The sequence below is a fragment of the Anolis carolinensis genome, chromosome 3 (assembly GCF_035594765.1).
Source record: "Anolis carolinensis isolate JA03-04 chromosome 3, rAnoCar3.1.pri, whole genome shotgun sequence".
In the NCBI taxonomy this organism is placed as follows: Eukaryota; Metazoa; Chordata; class Lepidosauria; order Squamata; family Dactyloidae; genus Anolis; species Anolis carolinensis.
The window spans coordinates 80,539,020-80,564,146 of record NC_085843.1 but is presented as its reverse complement, the minus strand read 5'-3'; the positions used below and the strand labels follow the sequence as shown (position 1 = coordinate 80,564,146).

Genomic DNA, 25,127 nt, shown 5'->3' with positions numbered 1-25,127 from the left:
ATACAATTTTTTATGAATAAAGGTTGGATACTTTTTGAACACACCTCACATACAGTCATTATTTTATATTTCCTGATGAATTGTTCATGAAAGTAAGCAGGGTCCATGCCACTTACTTTTCACTGTTGAAATAGGAAGTCACGTCTGTATTTGGTGTACCTGCAACTGCAAAATTGCTGCTTCCAGTGTCAACCAGAATATTTAGCTGTAGTGAAAATATGGAAATTATTAGTCAAGATAAATGGCATTATTTTAACCTTTAATGCATATACCCAACTACAGAATATAATGTCACACTTTTGCCCCCCTCCCCCCAATATAAATATTCTGAAAATAAAGTCCTTGAATTTCTTGAAATTCTTTCAAATAATGATTCTGTATAATTTTCCTCACTGCAATAAACAGGACTTGTTAAGGCCTTTCGTTTTTCTACTGTTTTGCCATTTGCAAGAAAGAATCACATACTCATTATGTTGAAAAACATGTGACTTCATTTATTCAGAAGAAGGCCCTATTCAGATTCAGTTGCAATCATTCTCAGGTCAACATATAGAGGATGTTGGAACACAAAGTCTATACTCTCTTGGGCTCCTTCCACACTGTTCTATATCCTAGGATTTGATCTCAGATTATCTGATTTAAACTGGATTATATGAGTCTACACTGCCATATAATCTGGGATAAACAGATAATATGGGAACAGATCCTGGGATATAGGGGCAATATGGAAGGGACCTTAGAAATGGAATGGATTCCCCCATCACCTTTCTCTCTCTTCCTCTTTTTTGTCTCCAATAACCTTTTGTTTCTGTTCCCCATCTCTTCTAACTGACACCCACATCATGTACTAAGTAGGCTTTGAAAAAGTGATCTCATTTGCACAGATGATACTTTTCCTGTTTCTTGCCAACACCCCACAGTTTAGCTTCCATGGAAGAGAAGGGGCCAAGGAGGGAAAGTCATGGGCCGGATTAAAGGGGAAGAAGGTCACATCTGGCCCACAGATCGGACGTTCCTCACTTCTGGTATATAATATTTTAGCTTCATACTAAGGTAACAGCAGTGTAAGAAATTTAGGGCACAAGAACAGATCATGAGTAGCAGATGTATGGTTAAATATGGGCAGAAGTTGCAGAAAGGATAGAAATCAAATTACAATTACAAACATCTGAAAAATAGATAATGTGTACATTCAAAGGATCTGAAATGGGGCCAATGATACATTGGAATTCTAGGAATTCGGGTCATTTTTTTCACTTTTCAATTAGTCATCCCATAAACGTGGGGAGTACATTGTCTACCAACCACCACATATAGACTGTAGGACTTATCCTGAGCCACGTAAGGCCCTAAAATATGCAAGGGAATAAGCAGCAAATGGGCAAAACCAACTTCGTTCCAGAATTAAGAGAAATAACATCTCCAGAATCTGACTTGCAACCCCTGCACCCCTCCAGAGGCTTAGGAGGTAAGCATAATTATGGGAAATGTAGTTTGGGAAGGCAAGACCTCTGTGCTAGAGAATTCAAAAGGCCCCATCCTAAATTACATTTCCCAGAATTCAGCTCGCTTCCCACATTAAATCCTCAATGTGATGGTCTCTGCCTGTTTCTCACTGGGCTGGCCATGTGCTGGAGGGGCTTCTTATTTGCCCAGCTATTGGGCCAGGCACCCCTCCCTCCCTCCAGCTCCGGGCCCCCCTCGCAGCCCCCTTTGGGGAAAGAGTGGGGCTTCTTCCTCCACTCCAGCCTCGCCATCCTTTTCAGGGCCCTTTGGGGGAACCAAACCCAGCCCTTTTGGGTAGAAGTGGCATTCACGATGGAGACTTGGGACCATTTATGAGACTTACATAGCTTAAAAAAAATCATAGGCCAGTGTTTTGAATCAAGGTTTTTTGCGTGGGCACCCCTTGTGTTTCTTAATATTGCATCGTATGTAGGAATCTTACTAAACAAATATGACAAAAGTTTGCACAGCCCTAAAAAGCATACAGAAAATACCCTCTCATCATGTGGTGGTTCTCCTTATTTCTTAGAGAGATATGGACTTTTTCTAAAACTAAATAAAATCTACAGAAATTTTCAGCTGTAAAAGTATGGTATTTGTAACTTACCACTCCCACATATTTGTGTGGGACTGCTATTTAATATCTCTAGAATACATCACTAGTTGCAACAGTTTTTCATGAAAAGGAAACACTGACCAATAACCCTACAAAATGCAAATATATTTTTAAAAGGGAAATTGACTGCCCATCCTGCATATGTTCACCATGTTTAATTCTCCAAAGCAAGACAGTTCTCCATAAAACATAAGGCAAATATCAAAGCTGCCACCCACATTCGTACAACTGAAATTCACACAACTGATTGCTATTCAGACTCACATTCCATATCTATATGAATCTGGGATCCTCAGGCATAGGCCACTGAGGCAAACACTGATCTATTGTAGTCAACACAATTGCACTAGTTAAATACATGCAGAGAATTTAAAAAATTGCTCATTTTATTTAAGATTCAAATATTTTCTTCATTCTAGCATGTTCCTCATAAAAGAAATCATAAAGTGTAACAATCACTTCTGCTTCTCATCAGTTTTGTGTGTGCATGTTCCTCTTTTTTTTGGTAAATACGAAATCAACAGATACATTTTTTTTACTCCAAAACAGATAATCAATCCTACCTACTTGTTGCTATTATGTGCTTTCCAAGCTGTTTGTGACTATTGTGTGCCTTCATATTGTTTGCAAACTAACGCAAAGCTATCTTGGAGTTTTCTTGGCAAGAATTGTTCAGAGGCTAAGGTTGAGAGAGTGTGACTTGCCCAAGGTCACCCAGTGGGTTTCCATGGCTCAGTGGGGATTCTGGTCTCTATAGTCATGTTTCAATGCTCAGACTACTACAACATCCTGGCCCTCCTTAGTCCATCTAACTTAGTGTTGCTCATAGCAGCTTTTAACCAGATGTTCCTACTAGCTGAGACATCCCATGTATACTTGACAAAAACGTAACAAAAAACCTGGGTCAATTTAAGACTGGTCAAAGTAGTATCACTGTACATTGTAGCACCACATCTGGTCTTTTGTAATGCCTGCTCCATTGTAAGCTGCAATATAAACTCTCCATGTGCCCATGATAACATTAGAAGAACTGCCAGTTTGTCCTAAACTACTTTAAGTATCAATCAGACTTCTTTTAAAAAATTGCAGGTTATTAACTTCCTTTTCTCTCTTAATGTTAAGCAACTGCTATGAAAACACTGAGACGAGTCTTCCCAGTGATTATATCTGAGCTATGCTCAAAGCGCAAATATTGAAACCTTTTAAGCAGTCATATGTATTAAAAAGTTTTTTTAAATAGAAGGGTTTTTTTTTTAAAAAAAGTTAAAACTAGTATAATCTATATAAATGGTCTACACTGAGTCCTAAAGCATCAATAAAGCAATTCCTTTTTGTCAAAAGGGCTAGTGAAAGATCTGGATGATCAACCACCACTCAGTTATCTTCTCTAAAGAAAAAATGTCTTGGTCAAACAGTGACTGAGTCATCTTTGTATACTGATGTTTTATTAAGGATTTTGCTGGTATGAGGATCACGATTAGTTTTTGTTTCTTCAAGTCCATCCCTAGCTTTGGCCCTGAAAACCACTCTTTTACTCTCTACTTTATCAAGCATCACTATCAGTCAATGCCTCATGTAACCAAAATGTCCTTAACCATCACGCTGAAAGCAGGAGGTCATCTATTTCTCATTCACTAGGCATCCTTTCATAATCACAAGCTTTCACATGACCACATTTTTTTAAATTACAGAGAAACAAACTAATGTTGAAGTATGAAATATCAAAATCTGTATCAGTTTTATATAAGTTGGGCCAAAGCAGAGGGACAGATTATACAGCGCAACTATAAGACATCAACAGACATGGAAGCACAAGAGATAAAGGGTAAAAAAAACTCTTCAGGGCTGGCATAGAGTACATTACTCTGGACCAACTCCAGAGGTGGCAACACTGCCCGCTTCTGTTCCACTGTAGCACTGGATGGTCACCTTTACCTTTGTCATCCTGTTGCTATCAAGGGGATGGATATAGAGCTGCAAAGAGCTGGCCAATGCCGTCCCTGGGCACCATTGCTAATGTTAGCAAGGGTGCCTGAGTGATTCAGAGAGGAGAAGAGAAGGCAACTCTCTTTTCTCCAAGTCTTGCAGGCACCTTTGGTAGCATGGCATTCTGTGGCCACGGCTGCAATGGTGACAGGGCAACAAAGGTAGGAGTCACTTTCCTATGCCCAAGATGTGAAGCATGGAGAAAGCAGGATGGCCCCACTGTTTACACTACCAAGAAAGAGTGGGGAAGTTCTGGAGCATTCCTCAACTAATAATAATAATAATAATAATAATAATAATAATAATAATACCGTAATAAACATGGTTGAAAGAGATCCCTTGGGCCATCTAGTCCAACCCCCTTTGCCTTTGTGCACTAAAACATAATCAAAGCACCCCTAACCAACAACAACAATAATACTGTAATAATTAGGGTTTGAATTAACCGCTAGCCTTCAAGAAGAATGAATCCACCGCAGGGCTGAGGAGTTTACTTTTAGTCATTCACATTGGAATGATTGAGGAGGAGGGAGAGAGGCACACATGGACTCCCTGCTTGTCTCGCCGTGCACATGCCTCGCTCTAACTCTCCCTCCTTGTGGATGTGTGCGCGCACAGTAAAACAACTATGGAGGTGTGCCTGTAGTAAAAGGAAGAGGCCTCCCTCTTTATCCCACCGCGTAGACTCCCTCCTTGTTTTGCCGCATGCACGCATCCACAAGGAGGGAGTGTGCGTGGCAAGATAAAACGGGAGGCCTCTTCCTTTCGCCACAGGCAAGCCTCCATTGTTGTTTCGCCTCCTCCATCGCCAAGGAAGACGCACACCAGGTGAGGGAGGAGACAGGAAAGGAGCGCGCAGGGCGAGCCGCGTCTTCCGCGGCGGCGGCGGGGGCAGGAAAGGTGCACGCGAGGGGAGGGAGGAGATAAAGGCATGTGCCTTTCCCTCCTTCTCCTTTGCACCACACGTACCTTCCATGGTGGAGGAGGAGGGAGCCACCACTGCGGGGGCCAGATAAATGGCTCCGATGGGCCGCATGTGGCCCGCAGGCCGTAGTTTTCTGTCTTGGTGTTCTGTCAGGGATGGGAGGAAGGTGGCGGTGTGGAGGAGCTCACCATCGCTCCGTTGTCATGGACCGACCATCACCTGGTCAGGTTTAGACTTACTGCGCCCCCCAACCTCCGCAGGGGTGGAGGACCTACAAAAATGGTCCGCCCCAGGAGGCTTATGGATCCGGATGGATTCCTGACGGCTCTTGGGGAGTTTCCCACCACCTTGGCTGGTGATTCTGTCGATGCTCTGGTCGCCCTCTGGAACAAGGAGGCGACTAGGGCAATAGACACGATTGCTCCGGAACGTCCCCTCTCGAGTACCCGAGCTAAACCATCTCCTTGGTTCACCGAGGAGCTGGCAGCGATGAAGCGAAAGAAGAGGGAACTAGAGGGCGTGTGGCGCTCTGAGCCGAGCGAGTCAAACCAAACACGGCTATGTTCCTATCTTAGGACATATGCTGCGGCAATAGACGCTGCAAAGAATTCTTTCTTTGCAGCTAATATTGCGTCCGCAAAGAACCGTCCGGCGGAGCTGTTCCGAGTTGTCAGAGGTTTGTTATATCCCGTCTCCCAAGATGGGATCCCTGACAACTCGGCAGCCCGCTGTGAAGCATTTGCTCGTTTCTTTGCGGACAAAGTTGCTTTGATCCGCTCTGGCTTTGACACCATATTAACGGCAGCTTCCAAGGATGTAACACGAGCACCTGCTTGTCCCATTTTGATGGATTCTTTTCAATTGGTTGAGCTCGAGGATGTGGACAAGGTGCTTGGAGAGGTGAGGGCTACCACATGCATCCTAGACCCCTGCCCATCCTGGCTGGTGAGAGAAGCCAGAGGGGGATTGGCCGGGTGGGTGAAGGTGGTGGTGAATGCCTCCCTTCGGGAAGGCATTTTTCCAGCGAGCCTCAAATTGGCTGTGATCAAACCGCTGTTGAAGAGGCCATCACTGGACCCCACTCAATTGGAGAACTTTCGGCCTATTTCCAATCTCCCCTTTTTGGGCAAGGTCGTGGAACATGTGGTGGCCGCATAACTCCAGGCATTCTTGGTTGACACTGATTTTCTAGATCCGGCGCAGTCTGCCTTCAGGCCGGGGCATGGTACCGAGACAGCCTTGGTCGCCTTAGTCGATGATCTACGCCGGGAACTGGACAGGGGGAGTGTGTCCCTGCTGGTTCTGCTGGACCTCTCAGCGGCCTTCAATACCGTCGATCACGGTATCCTTCTGGGGCCCCTTGCCGGGATGGGTCTCGGAGGTATTGTTTTGCAGTGGCTCCGGTCCTTCCTGGAGGGTCGTTCCCAGATGGTGTCATTGGGGGACACCTGCTCGACCCCACAACCATTGTCTTGTGGGGTCCCGCAGGGGTCAGTACTGTCCCCCATGTTGTTCAACATATACATGAAGCTGCTGGGAGAGATCATCCGGAGTTTCGGGGTTTGGTGTCACCTGTACGCAGATTATGTCCAGCTCTGTCACTCCTTCCCACCTGTCACTAAGGAGGCTGTTCAGGTCCTGAACCAGTGTCTGGCCGCTGTGTCGGACTGGATGAGGGCCAACAAAGTGAAATGGAATCCAGACAAGACAGAGGTCCTCCTGGTCAGTCGTAAGGCTGAACAGGGAATAGGGTTACAGCCTGTGTTGGACGGGGTTGCACTCCCCCTGAAGACACAGGTTCGCAGTCTGGGGGTTCTCCTGGACTCATCGCTGAGCCTGGAGCCCCAGGTCTCAGCGGTGGCCAGGGGAGCATTCGTGCAACTGAGACTTGTGCGCCAGCTGTGCCCGTTCCTTGGGAGGTCTGACTTGGCCACGGTGGTCCACGCTCTGGTTACAGCTCTTTCAGATTACTACAACGCTCTCTACGTGGGGTTGCCTTTGAAGATGGCCCGGAAGCTCCAACTAGTACAACGGGTGGCAGCCAGATTAATAACTGGGGCGGCATACAGGGAGCGTACCACCCCCTGCTAAGCCAGCTCCACTGGCTGCCGATATGCTACCGAGCCCAATTCAAAGTGCTGGTATTGACCTATAGAGCCCTAAACGGTTCTGGCCCAATTTACTTATCTGAACGTATCTCCTCATATGAGCCAGCTAGATCCCTAAGATCATCTGGAGAGGCCCTGCTCTCGGTCCCACCTGCCTCGCAGGCGCGGCTGGTGGGAACGAGGGACAGGGCCTTCTCGGTGGTGGCTCCCCGGCTGTGGAACACGCTCCCCACAAATATCCGACAAGCCCCAACTCTTCTGGGTTTCAGAAAGGCTGTGAAAACATGGCTGTGTGCACAAGCTTTTAACGAGTAATATGATAACGTCGACATGGTCCGATTGAAGGCTGGAGCATGAGGTTTTTAGACAAATGGATCTAATTTACATATGTTTTAATTTTTATAATGTATTTTAATGATGTATTTTTATAGTTTTAATTGATTATACGAGGATTATCCAGAAAGTTCATTACGTTTTGGAATTAAAAATAAACAAAGTATAGGAGAAAACATTTACCATATTCAGTTGAAAGCCAGACCCAAATACTAGTTCTCACCATAGTCCCCACTGAAATCTAGGTAGTTATCATAGCGATAAAAGTGTTTGAAAAGCCCTCCCCCCCCCCAAGATTCCCACCTGGCTTGTGTCCTGAACCAGGCTGACTTCCCTTCCCTCAGTTGTCAAATGGTGCGCTCAACTTTCCGCACGATCTTCCTCGGTCGCTCTTTTGTTTTGCAGATGCTTGCAAGGAAGGTTTTTTGGGACAGGAAAGGTGTGCTTCTTGAAAAACCTTAGAAGAGCACCTTCCTTGCAAGCATCTTGCAAGCATCTGCCCATGCGCACAGCGCAGATAGCCCATTTGGGCCTTACTTCCTGGTCGCGGCCGCCGGCCGCCCGGGCGATCGGCGGCCGCGACCAGGAAGTAAGGCCATTTTGCCCTTAGTAACAAACTAAGGGCAAAATGGCCTTACTTCCTGGTCGCGGCCGCCGATCGCCCGGGCGATCGCCGGCCGCGACCAGGAAGTAAGGCCCGAATGGGCTATCTGCGCTGTGCCCGTGCACACAGCGCAGATAGCCCATTCGGGCTTTACTTCCTGGTCGCGGCCGGCGATCGCCCAGGCGATCGGCGGCCGCGACCAGGAAGTAAGGCCATTTTGCCCTTAGTAACAAACTAAGGGCAAAAATGGCCTATCTGTGCTGTGCGCATGCGCACAGCCAGATAAGCCATTTTTGCCCTTAGTTTGTTACTAAGGGCAAAATGGCCTAGGTGTGCTGTGCGCACGCGCACAGCACAGCTAGGCCATTCGGGCCTTACTTCCTGGTCGCGGCCAGGGCACGGGGGGCGGGGCCAACTCTGGCCCCGCCCCCCGCACTATTCGCCCTGGCCCCGCCTCCCACACAGCGTGGGAGGCGGGGCCAGGGCACGCTGGGCGGGGCCAGGGCGTGGGAGGCGGGGCCGGTGGCGGGGGCGCTTTTTAGCCCCCCGCTTAACATTTAAAAATATCTCCGGCCGGCCCTGCTCCCAACCCAGATCCTGCCAAAAATTAAGCCTTGTGTAATATAGGAGAATACCAGAGAGGCACACCATGGGAGTGCTGAATACATATTTTCTAGTGTTTGGCACAGAGGGCTCTTAACTATTCTGTAGTTAATGATCAGCCACCAGCAGTCATTCTAATTCAGTGATTTTTTTGTGAAGAGGAATGTGGGAAAAAGCTGGTTAATAGGTGGGAAAATTAGGAGCCAATTTAAAACCTGCCTCATTTAACACAGCAATCTCTAATTACACCATCAAGCCATCTGGAAAAAAACTGCTTGCAACCATAACAAAGGGCTGATAAAGCAGTCTAACTGCTATAATGTGGACTTTCCTCAAGTTACTGCATGTTATTACTGGCACTGGGTTTGTAAATATGACTCTTTCCACACTTCATAGTATTCATACTGGCTCCAGGGAGTGAGAGAAAGAAAGAAATTAAAGAATAAATAAACACCTGATTTTCTCAAAAAGAAAATGTATATGTGAGAAGAGCATTTCTTGATAGAACTGACATCCTACCATTCAGTGACAAAGAAATTTAAAGTAAAACATAACCAGGTCTAATTTTCATGGATCAATCTACATCATATATTTAATGAGTATCATGCAAAGATAACTCTTCAGTAGGCAAATACAGTCCTAATTTAAATTGTGGTCATAATCATCTGACTTGAGCAGGAACATCTTGTAGAGGTGCAGTAATTTAATTTCTCCCTGTGGTCTTTAACTCATCTGAATCGCCTTCACCAAGCTTCTATGGGCCCCATGCAGAAAGTTAGTGAAGCCTATTTGCTATCATGAAATAAACGCGGGATATTTAGGCCTTCATTGCATTCAACAAAGTAACCCATCATCAAAATCGACTTATCACAACTCAAGTGTCATAATCTAGGCTCCAGGCTTTAGTAGGATACTTTTGAGAAAGTACTGTATAATCAGTCATACAATTGAATTTTTTCTTTATTAGCATGACCTATGGTATTTTTGTCATCCCGTCTCATAAATTCCCTTAAAAGCAGCCATAATCCCAATAGTAGATGTCTCAGAAATGTATTGTACGTGACAAGCAAATTTGTATGAGCCAGCTCTGTAGCTTGAAGTATTTTGGAATTGCTTGGTTTTAAGTGAAAGTATTTTCAAGTAGCTTTGAATTACAGTAGAGTCTCACTAATCCAAGCCTCACTTATCCAAGCCTCTGGATAATCCAAGCCATTTTTGTAGTCAATGTTTTCAATATATCATGATATTTTGGTGCTAAATTCGTAAATACAGTAATTACAACATAACATTACTGCATATTGAACTACCTTTTCTGTCAAATTTGTTGTATAACATGAAGCTTTGGTGCTAAATTTGTAAAATCATAACCTAATTTGATGTTTAATAGGCTTTTCCTTAATCCCTCCTTGTAATCCAAGATATTCGCTTATCCAAGCTTCTGCCGGCCCGTTTAGCTTGGATAAGTGAGACTCTACTGTATGTGGAAAATAATCATTAGTATTACAAAAGACCACTACCAGTAGAGATGAAAAATGCTTGAAATGTTTTTGGCTTTTAATGAAAATTAGATCAGCACAACTGTCTGCATTTTTCAACTATTCTTTAGAATACCCTTACACCAACTACCATATGAGGACCTGTATCACAGACAGTCTTCATGTGGTGTCCCACAAGGTGCTATGGTATTATCCAACTTGCAAGTCATGGGGATGAAAACCAGTTCAACGGGATAAAAAATCAACCCAATCTACAGCTACTACAATAAAGGCAAATTTTATACTAGGCATCATTAGGAAAGGAAACAAAATAAAACTTTAAGCCTTTATACCAGTGGTTCTCAACCTGGGGTCCCGAAATGTTTTTGGCCTACAACTCCCAGAAATCCCAGTCAGTTTACCAGCTGTTAGGATCTCTGGGAGTTGAAGGCCAAAACCATCTGGGGACCCCAGGTTGACAACTACTGCTTTATACAAATCTCCAGGTGGTCTTGGATGACACACACTTCCTTGACTCATTTCAAACTGGCTTCAGAGCAGGATATGGAGTTGAGACTGCTATGGTCGCCTTAGTGGATGATCTCCATCTCAATACTGACAGGGGGAGTGTATCCCTGTTGGTGCTTCTCTAGACCTCTCAGCAGCCTTCGATATCATTGACCGTGGTATCCTTCTGGAATGGCTGGGGGGAGGGGGCTGGGAATTGGAGGCACTGTGTTGCAGTAATCCCAGTCATACCTCTCAGGCAGGATCCAGATGGTGCTGCTTGGGAATAGCTGCTCCTCAAAAAAGGAGCTGTTATGTGGTGTCCCACAAGGTGCCATTCTATCCCCAATGCTCTTTATATTTATATGAAGCCGCTGGGAGAGATCATCCGTAGGCATGGGGCAGGGTATTATCAGTATGCTGATGACACCCAAATATATTTCTCTATGCCTTCCAAAACAGCTACAGCTAAGGATAGCGTGTCTCCTCTGAATGAATGCCTGGAGGAGGTAAAGGGCTGGATGATATTCGAAAGGTTATATTATATATGGAGAGGTGACTGTACATTGATTGTTGTGGATTATTATTTACAGATTTGATTGAAATGTTATCTCTAGGAATCTCTAGGTCCCCTAGTGCAATTCAATTGTCAGTTTCTAGTAGAAGTTGATCATAGAGCTATGCAGGGGAACCTAGAAATTCCTACAGAGGTGTATATATGAGAGATTTATATGATTTCAAGAGACAAGAAATACAAGAATATTGTATTTTTTTAATTCACCATTTTTCACTTCCATGGGAGGATCCTATACTCCTAGCCTCAGCAAATGTGGAGTGCTGACGGTAAAACCTCGAGAAAAGAGTCAGGCAAAAATAGCTCTGCCATTGTCACAGTGAACTATTGAAGAGCAATAGTGGGAGATGCAGGGCAGATAAACTGTTTTGCCATGTCTAAATACAATCAGTATGTGTTCCATTTTGTAATTTCTGAGAATTTTTGTTCTAAACACGTCCACTTTCTCTACTCAAAACAGAAGGTAGTACATTCGCTTTAAGTTTTAAAGCTCACTACATAAAAACAGATGATGGAGAGCTGACTTTAACTAATGTCTTATCTTACGGAATGTACCTATCTTGTATTAATAACAAGCCCAATCAATTTACATTTGATGGACATCCAATTTGAGTCTTATCTGCAGAGTATTCTCACTGCAATTCAGAAAATCTGTTAAAAGAAGGGGAAAAAAACACATTTGTGCCCCCCTGGTTTGAAAAAAGAGAGAAAAGAAACTTAGGTAGAAAAGAGCTCAGCTAATGCTGCCTTGATTGGCACATTATGGTTTTACTTCCCATTTTCTTCCTCTCTCCCTTTCTCTCTAATGCACCTAGGGATATTTCCAGGTAAAAGGATTTGTTCAGTTAACCTTGACAAAGCCATCATGGGCACTTCGAGCCATTAGAAGTACCTCTCAGATCCTCAGTACACTGGTAGGTATTGGGGGAACATAACAACTTGATTGTTTTCCACTTAGTAGTACCTTGTCTGCAGAGCAAGGCTTACTCAGGTCCCAGTAAGATTTCTTATCCTATACAATTTCTATCCATATTTATCTTTGAGAAATATTTACTTTCATTTAAAAGACACATGTAACACACATTTCTGATTTAAAAAGAGGACAGAGTTAATGACAGGTTATTTCCTTGTTGTTATGTCATTTGCAACACGTTTATCCAAAAGCAGCCACCATTGATTACAATAGGAGTATTTCCATGAAAGTATGCTTTGGATTGGAGCTGCAGGGTCAAAACTGGTCAGATGTGGACAATCTGGGAGGCAATCTTCTGGTGTTTTAGATAAAACCACCACAGAGTGAATGGATCAGCACAGTGGTGAACATGAATGTAGTGCCTTCCTGTTGTTCTCTGTTTTTAATCATCCTTCTGAAACCTCTATTAGCAGAAAACACAATAGTTTGGGCAGTGGAGATTTTAACAGCATGGGAAGTATTTAGATCTGAGAAATAGCAGCAGAGAGGAATGTGGTCTGAATCCTATTGTTAGACCCAATTAGAATAGACCACTAGAATGTAGCTATATGTCGATTTACCATTCAACAAATAATACAATGAATCTACTTTATCAGTAAGATTCAGACCAATATTGTGTTGTTGAAGGCTTTCATGGCCAGAATCACTGGGTTGCTCTGAGTTTTCTGGGATGTATGGCCATGTTCCAGAAATGGAAAGTCCAGGGTGGGAGAACACTCAGAAGACAGGGGAATTCCAGACATGAAACAATCAGGGCCAGCTAACACCTCCCAACAAAGAATTCCCCTTGGTGGGAAGCAACCAGACTTTGAAGCTGTAAGGCCATTTAATGCTAATTAAGGTGACCAATTGCACCATTCACACTCGCCTCAAACAGACAAGAGTTCTTTCTCCCATCCGGGACTTTCCACAGATATATAAACCCCATTGCCTAGATGTGGGTGAAATGTCAGGAGATGATGCTTCTGGAACATGGCCATACAGCCTGGAAAATTCACCGCAACCCAGACCCATATTTCCTCCCCCAGCACTTCTGATTTTAATGAAACATGTATATGTCATGCTCTATCAGTCCAAACAGCCTGATAATTCATGATGAAATGCCTTGTGCCACCATATATTATACTTTTTTTAAAAAGTATTTATTAATACAGTATATCTTTACAAAGGGATTAAGACAGTAGAAAAGAGAAGTGTTAGCTGCTGAAGGTTTGGTGTATGAACACAGTGCTGGTATGATGACACTAAAAGGATTGCAATAGTTATTTCATGTTTTTTCTTCCCACTGCTATCCTTTCCAAAGATAAAATTAAACCCATATTTATGCTCCACTGTTTGAAAACAACCCTCTAAGGCTGTGAGGCTCTTTTCTAAGTTTCAGCACCTTCACAGGTGCATTTGGTGGGGACCTGAGAAGGGGTTTTCAAAGCAGCCGCTCTCAAACTCTGGTGGAATAAAAATAAAGTGAGCAACAGCAGCAACACTATGTTGGAGAGGAGTCAGAGAAATCATCCCGAAACCACGGATGGCAAAGGCAAAGATGCAGTAATGGAAAACTCTAACAAAGAAGGAGCCAATTCAGATTGGATGAAAAATGTAGACGATGAATGTTGGCACAACAGAAAGGGACCTTTTGTATCTGTATCAGCCAATTTGTGTGCCTTTAAAAGCACAAATTAGCTAAAAATTTTTGCAATATTACGAAACTATTCAGAACAGAACCAGCACCAAGTTTGACAGGTAAGAACAGAGGAATTAGTGCAAAGGGGAAAGTATTTCACCTGTACTTGTAGAAAGTTGGCTCTTTAATGTTCTCTGTTACTCATTAAAGATAGATTCTTGAATCACTCACTGTAGATGTATCATTTATTTGGAGACATAAAAAAGCATAGGCCAAAGATGACTAACATAGCAACAATCCCCCCTCCTGCACACACAACAGAAACAAAAGGGAAAAAGAGATAAAATGGAATCTCTAAAGTTGTTGGACTTCACTATAAAAACCTATTTTCTAGAATTAAATTCAGCATCAAAATATGTTGGGTCTGTTTAGTGAAATGAATCAAGTATCAAATTAAAGAAAACATTTGCCCTGAACATTTTCGGATGTTAGCTTGGGCAGCAAATTTTACCCCTAAAAATAAGTAAAGTAAAGCAGCTTTTCTTATTTGCTGAGGAAACAGATGTTAAATTTGTCTTTGGTACAGCCTCTGATAAAGTCAAGATAGCAAGAACAGGTCTCACAGGAGGCAATCTAGTTTGTGAATGAGTCTTGTGATATCTGAAAATTAACATTCTTTGTGGTAAACTCTGGAAGTTTATTGATTATAACTATAAATAACTCAACTATAAATGTGCAGTGAAGAGGTACAATAGTTTAGCTTCCATACAGCTCCTGCCGAGGCTAATATTCATCAGGTTTTGACATTTTGAACTGACTTCCAAAGCACGCACCAAAGATAAAATAAAACAGAGGACAGAACTGGAACCCCCACCCACAACCATAATTTTTATTTGGCCATGGTGCATTGTTCTAGAAGTACTGATCCTGTTCACTTTGAGGGCACGGAGAAAGAACAAAAGTAAAGTGCAACAAAAGAAAAAATATGGGACTTATATCACAAGTTCTGTGGGAAGTAGTCAGAAGATAAATTAGAATGTACACACACCTTACATTGTCAGCTCACTACAGCCGCTCCTGAATGAACACACGAGACTCTCTGTGGTATCACCAGAAACTTTACTGCAGGAAACATAGACATCAGAAAAGCCAAGAATGGGAGGCTCCGGCCAACCATCCTTTATATACCCTCCCCCTCATTTGAAAAGTCTCTTCCCGCTCAGCAAAACCCCGCGCAGATTCCCCGCCAAGTCCAGCAGCCGTTTCTTCTCCGAGTCCTGAGACGCAGGTGTCTTATCAATGTCAGTGACCCTGAAACTCAGAGCCACATCCAGGCTCTAGTAGCAGGGTTCTGACATGGCATCCTCCTCCCCTTCGTCCTGGAAGGAAAAGATTTAACACAACTATTGTTCTCCGCTGTCCAGAGTTCCTTTATACTTTTTTAACAGGCTGCAATGGAATACCGGGTGTACCTTTCCTAGGTCCTTGGGTAGCCTCAGCTGATAGGTCACTTCGTTTATTCTTTTCGCCACCCTGAACGGCCCTATATAGCATGGAGCCAATTTCTTAGATGGGAACCCCAATTTCAGGTTTTTTGTGCTCAGCCAAACCAGATCTCCTTCGCCCAATTTGTCTCCCTCTCGGCGCCTACGATCTGCAAAGAGCTTGTACTTCTTTTGGGTTTCCCGCAATGCCTCCACCACGTTCTGCCACCCTCGCTTAATTTTAGCCGGCCATTCCTTGTTGGTCTGGCCCTCTCCTTCCTTCCACTCGGGTAGCCTGGGGAAAGGTGCCACCTCCTGTCCGTATACTATTTCGAATGGGGCACGACCTGTGGCCGAATGTATGGCCCCGTTAAATGCCATCTCAGCAAACGGCAGAAGGTCTGACCAATCATCCTGTCTATAATTGGTGTACATCCTCAAGAATTGGCACAGTGTTTGTTGGGTACGTTCGACCCCCCCGTTGGTCGCGGGATGAAAGCCCGAGCTCAGGTTCCTTTCTGCTCCTAACAGCTGTAAGAATTTTCCCCAAAATTTTGCAGTGAATTGGACTCCCCGGTCGCTAATTATTTTGTCGGGGCACCCATGTAGGCGATATACATGCTTTACATACAAATCCGCGAGCTTTTCAGCCGAGGGGAGTTTTGGCAGGGCTACAAAGTGCGCCTGTTTTGAGAATAGGTCCAATATTGTCCAAATGTATCTGTGGCCTCTGCTGGGGGGTAGTTCGCCTACAAAATCCATTGCCACGCATTCCCATGGCCTCATGGGCTCCACCACCTTCTGCAATAGCCCCTGGGGCTTCCCAGGTGGTGTTTTGCCCTCTGCACATAATTCACACTGCGTGACGTACCCCCTGGCGTCTTTCCTCATTCCAGGCCACCAGCATTGTTTGGCCAACAGTTTAATAGTCCTGGTAGGGCCTAGATGACCTGCACCCTTGTTATCGTGGCATTTCCTTAACATTTCTTGTCTCAAACATTCAGGAATATACAATTTCTTATTAACAAACACCAAATCCCCACACAGTTCTCCCTGTTCTTTGTTCGTTTGTAACCATTCGTCCATTCCATATGCTCGCTTCAACTCTTCCTCCCATATTTCTCCTCCCCCCGTGGAAATGGCAGTACGTTTGTTTTCTTTGGCCGCTTGTGCTCAAGTCAGTACTGCCAGGCCCCGTTGCTTATCTAGGAAAAGGCTCCCCTCAGATTCCTGAATTCCTCCCCCGTGCTGAGGCATCCGAGAGAGAGCGTCAGCGAGTATGTTGTGTTTCCCCTGGAAGAACTTGAGTCTGAAATCAAAACGGCTGAAATATTGGGCCCATCTAATCTGCTTCGCTGATAGTTTGCGAGGGGATCTCAGATATTGTAAATTTTTATGATCAGACCACACCTCAAACGGTATTCCACTCCCTTCCAGAAAGTGTCTCCAGCACTCTAGTGCTTTCAGAATCGCTAAGGCTTCCCTCTCCCAAATCGGCCAGTTTTTTTCTGTATCGCTAAACTTTTTCGACAGATAGCCACATGGCTTCAGGTTCCCCCCCTCGTCTTTCTGCAGCAGGACTGCCCCATATGCCCGGTCTGACGCATTGCAATGTATTACAAAGGTCTTAGACATATCAGGGTGCTGTAGGACAGGCTCCTCAGTAAAACGCTTTTTTAGGGCTTCGAAAGCTTCCTGGCATTCTATTGTCCAGGTCAGTTTGGCCCCAGGGGCCTTCACTTTGGCTGTTTCTCCCCTGCCTTTAGTCTTTAACAAATCAGTTAATGGCAAAGTGAGGCGCGCAAAGTCCTTGATAAATGTTCTATAGAAGTTTGCGAACCCCAGGAAGGATTGCAGCTGCTTCCGTGTTCTGGGGGCTTCCCACCCCCTTACGTCTTCCACCTTCGCAGGGTCCATCGCCACTCCCTGGGAGGAAATCCTATACCCCAGAAAGTCTATCTGGTCTTTATTGAACTCGCACTTGGCAAGTTTCGCATACAGTTTCGCTTCCCTCAACTTTTGTAGGACTTCCCTGACTAGTTCTACGTGTTGCTCCTTGGTCCGAGACATTATCAATATATCATCTAAAAAAATAAAAACTCCCTTGTACAATAATGGATGCAACACTTCGTTGATTAATTGCATGAACGCGGCCCCTCCCCCGCAGAAACCGAATGGGAGCACACAATAATTGAATAATCCGAAGGCGCAGGAGAAGGCCGTCTTCCACCTGTCCTCTGGGTTGATCTGCAATTTATGGTAAGCCTCAATTAAATCCAATTTAGTGAATATCTGCCCCTCCGATAACTGGGCGATCAAGTCCTTCACTAAGGGTAGAGGGTATTTATTTACAGTACTGATTGCATTCAGGCCTCTGTAGTCAATGCAGAGCCTCAGCGTTTGGTCCTTTTTCCGCCTAAACAACACAGGTGCCCCTAAAGGGGAATTCGAAGGTTCTATGAAACCCCTCGCTAGGTTTTTATCAATGTACTTTCTCAGTTCCTCCTTTTCCCTAGCCGACATCAGGTATATCTTTGCCTTGGGAAGCTCTGCTCCTGGGACTAGCTCTATTTTCACTTCAACCCTCCGCTTCGGTGGGAAATTGTCTGCTTCCTTCTTGTCAAACACGTCCACAAAATCACGATACTCTGGGGGTAATTTATCTGCCAGTTCTGCTATTCTGATAGAGTCTTCCTCCCCCCTTTTTCCTGACTCCCTCTCGACTTCCTGGCTCCCTTCTTCCAAACTCATCCCGAAAATCATGCTCTTATCCTCCCAGTTGATTTGCGGGTTGGCCTGCCCCAGCCACGGCATGCCTAGTATAACATTATAGTTGGCTATTTGTAATATCACAAATGACACCTTTCCTTCCCAACTCCCTATCTTACACTTTACATCTTCGGCACTGTGCCTAGCTAACGATCCTGATGCTGTGGATCCGTCCAACTGCGAAAATGCTATTGGGGATTCTAGGCTCGTTCTTTCGCATCCCAATCCCCCGGCTAATTCAGGGGAAATGATGTTCCTGGAACATCCACAATCCACAAACGCTTTGCATGTTGCTTGTTTGCTGCCATTTTCAAGCTGAATGGGGACCACCATCATAGCTTTGTCCTGACTTACCAACCCCCCTGAATGGTCCCTCATCGGTGGTTCTTCCTTGGCGCGTTTTCCTGCCATGGCTCTTGGTTTGGGCGGGCCTCCGCCTTCCCCTTTTCTCTGCCAGCACTCGGCAGCCCTGTGGCCCAACCGGCCGCACACGAAGCAGCCACTCCTGCTGGCGCTCACGTTCCCTCTCGGCTCCGCTCTCCTCCCGGCTGTGGTTGATCCCTCCTTCCGGCTCCCCTCTTTCATCTGCGGCCGTTGCTGTAGCCCTCCTCGGTGCCTCCTCGCCTGGGCCAGCGATGTCTCGACGCGCCCCGCCAGATGAATCCATCCGTGCAGTGTGTCAGGCTCATCACGGTGCACCGCCCAGGAGAGGATCTCCCGCCTGAGCCCCTCTTTGAAGAGTTCCATCTTTGTCACTGCAGACCATTCCAGCACCTTTTCGGCAAGGCATTGGAATTCCTCCGCATACTCAGATACCGACCTCTGCCCCTGGGAGACGGTCTTCAACTTCTCCCTCGCCCAGATTTGCTCCAATGGATCTCGGAAACGGGTCTCCAGGGCCCCCATAAAGCGTCGGACTGACCCCAGACATGGGTCGCGCCGCGCGTGCAGCTGAATGTACCAGCTAGCCGCTCCCCTCTTCAACACTGCACCAATGGCCCGGATCCGGCTGGATTCCGTTCTAAAAGTGTGAGCATTGTCCTCCATATAGCCCCTCACCATGGTAAGGAAAAAATCCAGTTCAGAGGACTCTCCCCCAAACTCGATCCTTAGTTCCTCTCGTCTCGGTAGGAGTCCCTGTGGTGGCAATCCCCAATCCTCCGCCCGTCGCAAGCCCCCTTGCAGACCAGTGGGCCCCGCTGCTGTTTCTCTTGGCCCTGTGCCACGCCCGGCACTCGCCAGGGGCACTAGGGTCTCAGCTGGGAGCGTAGCCGGGATTCTCAGAGGCTTTTCCCCTTCGTCGTCACTCTCCTCACCCGCATCAGGCTTGTTTGGGTCTTGGGTTGGGCGCCGGGCTCCTTTCGCATTCCCCTTCCCTTCGGTGCTGGGAGGTCTGCAAAGCCCTGGCTGCTTCCCACGCTCATGTCCCACATTGAGCCAGCCCGAAGTTCCCTTCCTCTCTCTGGCTCCGCCAAAAACGCCAGGCGCTCCATCGCCCTCGACATTAATGCCAGGGTGGTCTCCATCGCCGACATCCTCTCCTCCAGAAACACCATCCTTTGTGGGGCTGGGGAAGGTAAATCTTCCTCTCCTCCGGTGCTGTCTCCCTGCACCACTCCACGCCTCTGGGTTACCCCATTCGGCTGGGCATAAGCGGTGGATGACGCCAGGGCCGCCAGCTGGTGGAACTCAGCGTCCGGCTCGGGAGTGGCCCTTCCCGACCTTCCTCCTCCTGCGCCCAAGAGCTCTTCATCCTCCACTTGCATGTTGCACCTCACCGCTACAGCGGGATGGTGTCCGTGTTCTTGGCTTAGTGTCAGCTCACTACAGCCGCTCCTGAATGAACACACGAGACTCTCTGTGGTATCACCAGAAACTTTACTGCAGGAAACATAGACATCAGAAAAGCCAAGAATGGGAGGCTCCGGACAACCATCCTTTATATACCCTCCCCCTCATTTGAAAAGTCTCTTCCCGCTCAGCAAAACCCCGCGCAGATTCCCCGCCAAGTCCAGCAGCCGTTTCTTCTCCGAGTCCTGAGACGCAGGTGTCTTATCAATGTCAGTGACCCTGAAACTCAGAGCCACATCCAGGCTCTAGTAGCAGGGTTCTGACATTACATTATTTAAAAAGTATGATAAAATCAAATAATCATTTGATTATTCGCGCAGTCCAAATTAATAAACACCAGTATGGGTAAGTGTCCTTGAGGCATAAATCTGTAGCTGAAGAAAGGCAGATTGCCAAAGGTCTTGCCAGGTCTTCAATACAGCAGTTTCCAAACTGATTTTGACCAATGGTCCTCTTCAGTGGCCAAGAAAAAGGGTGCACAAAGCAAACATATACTGAAAACAAATCAGCATTTGAAAGGCTGGTTAGACAAGAGGATTTTCCTTTTTATGAAGAACAGGCAGTCCCCGAGTCAATGAGCCATGGTGGTGCAATGGGTTAAACCCTTATGCTGGCTGGACTGCTGACCTGAAAGTTGGGTTGCTGACCTGAAGGTTGCCGGTTCGAATCCGCGAGACAGGGTGAGCTCCCTTCTGCCAGCTCTAGCTTGCAGGGACATGAGAGAAGTCCCCCAGCAGGATGGTAACACATCTGGGCGTCCCCTGGGCAATGTCTCTGTAGACAGCCAATTCTTTCACACCAGAAGCAACTTGTAGTATGTTCTCAAGTCGCTTCTGATACAATTAAAATCCATATTTTTCCCCTGGCAAAAGCATTTAGTAATATTTAATTTTTTTAGAAATGTCTTTCAAGCAGCACACTTAAATGACCCTTCTGGACTTAATGCAGCTTTTTTGCACTTCTATTCCTTTGTGTCAGTGGTTCCCAGCCTTTTTTTTGACCAGTGACCACTTTGATTCTTTTGTTGTTAGCAGGGACAACAAAGGTTCAAGAATAATATTTTTAATCTAAAAATAAACTTTAATCAACCTTTTAACATATTTGTTAAACATAATAGTACAATGAATTAAGATTACTATTATAATGTAAAAAAAAGGACATTTTAATAGAAAATTAAATTTGGTTTGCATCAATGTAATTCTTGAGCTTGGATCTTCTTTACAATCCTGGGGCTAATATTATTACTCAGTGCTACATGCATATCATCACTTACTTTCAATCGATTCCTACACTTGTTTTTAACTACCAGAAAAGCAGAAAACCCTTATTCATTAAATGGAGAAGAGCATAAGAAAGCGATTCCTTAAATTTTAGTAGAAAATTTGCTTTTTTACACCAAAACTCTCCAAGAGAATCAGATTCAAACGTCCTTGAAGTTTCTATCATTTTGAAATTCAATGAGCTCTTCCTGGATTTCTTCTGCAACCTCTCCAATTTCAATAATCATGAAATAAGTCAAAAATTAATATGAATACTGAAGACTCACAGTTAGTAAAACGACTGGAGCCGTCAAATCACTAAACAGAATCACTGACACAGCCGAGCAAGACAAAGGAATGTCTGCGGCTGACTGACACCAAGTAGCATGAGTATGTGGCACGTGACGTTGATCGCTTGCCCTCCCTCCAGCTCGTCCAACGTCCTACTCACTGGCACTGCCTACGTAGCAACAGATTCATCAAAATGAATAAAGTTTTACATTTTAAATGTTTTGCAGACCATATTTTAGTTCTTGCGGATCACTGGTGGTCTGCAGACCACTGGTTGGGAACCAGTTATATATACACACACACATACACAGGTTGTCTGTAAAGTCTCTTTACCATTTGAAGTTTTTATGGACACCCTGCATATATGTTTTTGTAAGATAAAATTAAACAAAGAAAGGACAAGGATGGCCCTTTGAATTCCTTGGGTAGAAAGAAGAAACAGTTCTCCTCTAGTTAATCAAAAATCAATTTTCTATCCCTAAGTAAACAGTCAGAGTGGCACGTCATCCCAGGCTGTGTACACAAAAAGGTGCTTTAAATTAATAGGAAGTCATAAGCATCAAGACGTCAATACTAGGAAAGGTTCTAGAAGAGATAATTGAAGAGTCACACTATTTATACATTTAAGAGAATGCTGTCATTAGGAAGAGCAAGCATGGATTTCTTTAAAACAACTCATGCCAGACCAATCTTATCTCTTTCTTTTTTTTAAAAAAAATACAGCTACAACCTAGTTAGCTCAGAGGAATGTCACAAAGATAAGCTATCTGTATTTCAGCAAGGTTTTGGACAAGGTCCTTCATGATATTCTTGCACAGAGGCATAACATGTCAGCTAGACAAGGCTACTATTAGGGAGATTGAATTTGATGGACCATACTCAAAGAGTTCTTACCAGCAGTACCTCATCATCTGGAAGAGAAGTGCTGCATGGTTCTGTGGTTGGCCTAGTCTTGTTTCAGCATCTTTATAAGCCACTAGGCAAAGCAGTTTGAAATAAATCAACTAGGCCCAACATTTAAATAAGTTTCTTGTTTGACAGGGGTTGGACTGGATTCGCCTTGTGGTCTCTTCCAGCTCTGTGATTCTATGTTTTAAGTGTATTCGTGATGTATTATAAAGTATAGATTTTAATATCACAATATTTAAATTACAATAAATGGTACATTGTTTCTATTTCCACCACCCATTAAAACTGACTGCCCATTTTTCTCTGACTAGCAAAGGTAAAGGTTTTCCCCTGACATTAGGTCTAGTTGTGACTAACTCTGGAGGTTAGTGCTCATCTCCATTTCTAAGCCGAAGAACCAGCGCTGTCCGTAGACACCTCCAAGGTCATGTGGCCGGCATGACTTCATGGAGCGCCGTTACCTGGTACCTATTGAGCTACTCACATTTGAATGTTTTCGAACTGCTAGGTTTGCAAAAGCTGGTGCTAAGAATGAATGCAATTTCCTGCTTCTTAGCGGGGGGTTGGACTGGATGGCCCATGAGGGCTCTTCCAACTCTACTATTCTATGATTCTATGAATGGGAGCTCCTGCTCCCCGGTTTCAAACCACCGACGTTTTGGTCAGCAAGTTCAGCAGCTCAGCAATTTTACCCACTGTGCCACCGGGGGCTCCCTTTTCTCTGACGACAATGTGCTTATTTATATATAACACTTCTCTCTGCACAACATCTGATATAGGGGTGTCATACTCATTTTTACCCAGGGCCACATTAGCTTATGGTTGTCTTCAAAGGGCCATTTGTAATTGTAAGACTTCCTAAATATGCTACGGTATGTTGCCCTGTCATTAAAAGCCTTGTCGCCACATAAAATGACACAGCCCAACCAAAATGTTTTTCCTTGGTGTCTTGGTTTTTAGGCCTGTTCCTGGGGTTATTTGGGATGCTGATTATGAAAATTGCATTGGATAGACCACATCAACTCTAGTTTCTTAGATACGGTTATCATGATTTTCTGTGGGCAAGCAGATGAAGACTGGTATATCAGATGAGTTCTGTATCTTAAAAAGGAGAGCGCATGGGGGGAAACTGGTGCTAGTTTTGAAATCAGAAGGTCAAATATACCCAGAAACAGATCTAACATTTGAGGCACCAAAATGTCTGTTGGTCAGTGTTATGTTTACTATCTTTCCTTACAATAAATAAAATCCCCCCTCTCTCTTTGTGATATACTGTGTGTGTGTGTGTGTGTGTGTGTGTATGTGTATGTATGTGTGTATGTGTGTGTGTGTGTGTGTATGTATGTATGTATATATATATATATCAAAGCCCAGTTATAATGTCTCCTTTTTCTTCCTTTATATAAATGCATGTACATATGAATATATACCTAAAATAAATAAATGTTATAAACAGTCATGTTTCTATTTGGTGCCCAAATGAAGCCATTGTACTTGCATATTGGGCAGCCAAGGGGAGAGCATTCCATAATTGGGATACCACAGCTGAGAAGGCCCCCTTCTCACGTCTTCACCCAATGTACAGACTTCACTGGTGGGATACTGAGCAGACGTCATCCCTGGGCAGGCAAATATAAGAAGAGGCATTCCCTTAAGTATCAAGATTCCAAGCAGCTAAGGGCTTTAAATGTCATCACACCCATTTGGAATTCAAATTGGATGTGTACTAGCAGCCAATGCAATTTTTTTATGCTGGCATAATATGATGACTATATGGCACGGGAAGGAATGAGCCACTGCATTATCCATTAAGTGCACCTTCCAGGGCAGCTCCATGTAGCTTCTACAACAGTAGTTTAATGGGGAGGTTGCTACTTCAGGCAAGTTATTCCTGTCCTGAAATTGTCAAAGGTAGTGCATTAGATGAAGCTGCTACCAAGCATTTGGAGCCACAGAATCTACCTCGTTCTCCAGTAACAACGTTTATTTTAAGTGTATTTGGAATGATTCAAGCATCTTACCCACATCATTTGGCTGCAATAACTAAAACTGACCGTATAATGGATTGGACATCACCTTAGATCCTAAAATGGCTATGGTGTCAACTTCTGAGTCACTTTCTCTTCCATGTACATGGCAAAATGCTTATAGGAGGTAGCTGAGATTCCATTTCTGATCTTTCTGGCCTCTTACCACTGGAATAGTCCTGCCGTTTTGGACACTGAGGGCACAATCTTAAAAGAGTAATATGATTGTGGGCAGCTTCCTGCCATATGAAAAGCACAGTGAAGTGTCCTTGTTGATTTTTCATCACATTAATTCTGAAACTTACACGACTTGCATTCCTAGCTGCTGTCTAGCCTGTTCCATGGTTTCACTCAGATATACATAAATAACCAAACCATTTAAGGAGATCAAAGAAAACATGTAGTTAGAGTACGAAATCAGACGATATTTCAAAATGATTTAGTGGTGGGGTGTTTGCCAGTGAAACAAGCGTCTACCTAATCTACTGCTGTCATTTGTAAATGTATTTCCACATGAAACCATTACATTACATGAAAGTTTTCAAACCAGTGTCATCCTTCCCACAGAGAGGGATGATTCCCCACCTAGATGTAGTCTAAATATAGTATTTCCAAGCTCTGTTTCAAATTCTGGCTTCAGAGTATTTCTCTGTGGATTGTATACAGTGGATTCTTGATATTCACTGAGGTTTGGTTCTAGGGCCTC

At 44.5% G+C, this 25,127-nt stretch overlaps 1 protein-coding gene across 1 annotated transcript in view; it reads right to left on the bottom strand.

Annotated features, from left to right (window-relative positions):
• Positions 1 to 25,127, bottom strand: part of bace2 (beta-secretase 2) — a 51,614-nt gene that overhangs the window by 21,054 nt on the left and 5,433 nt on the right. Inside the window, exon 2 of the mRNA XM_003218963.4 lies at positions 117 to 205. Within this exon, the coding sequence (XP_003219011.2) occupies positions 117 to 205 (89 nt within the window). The remainder of the gene's footprint in view (positions 1 to 116; positions 206 to 25,127) is intronic.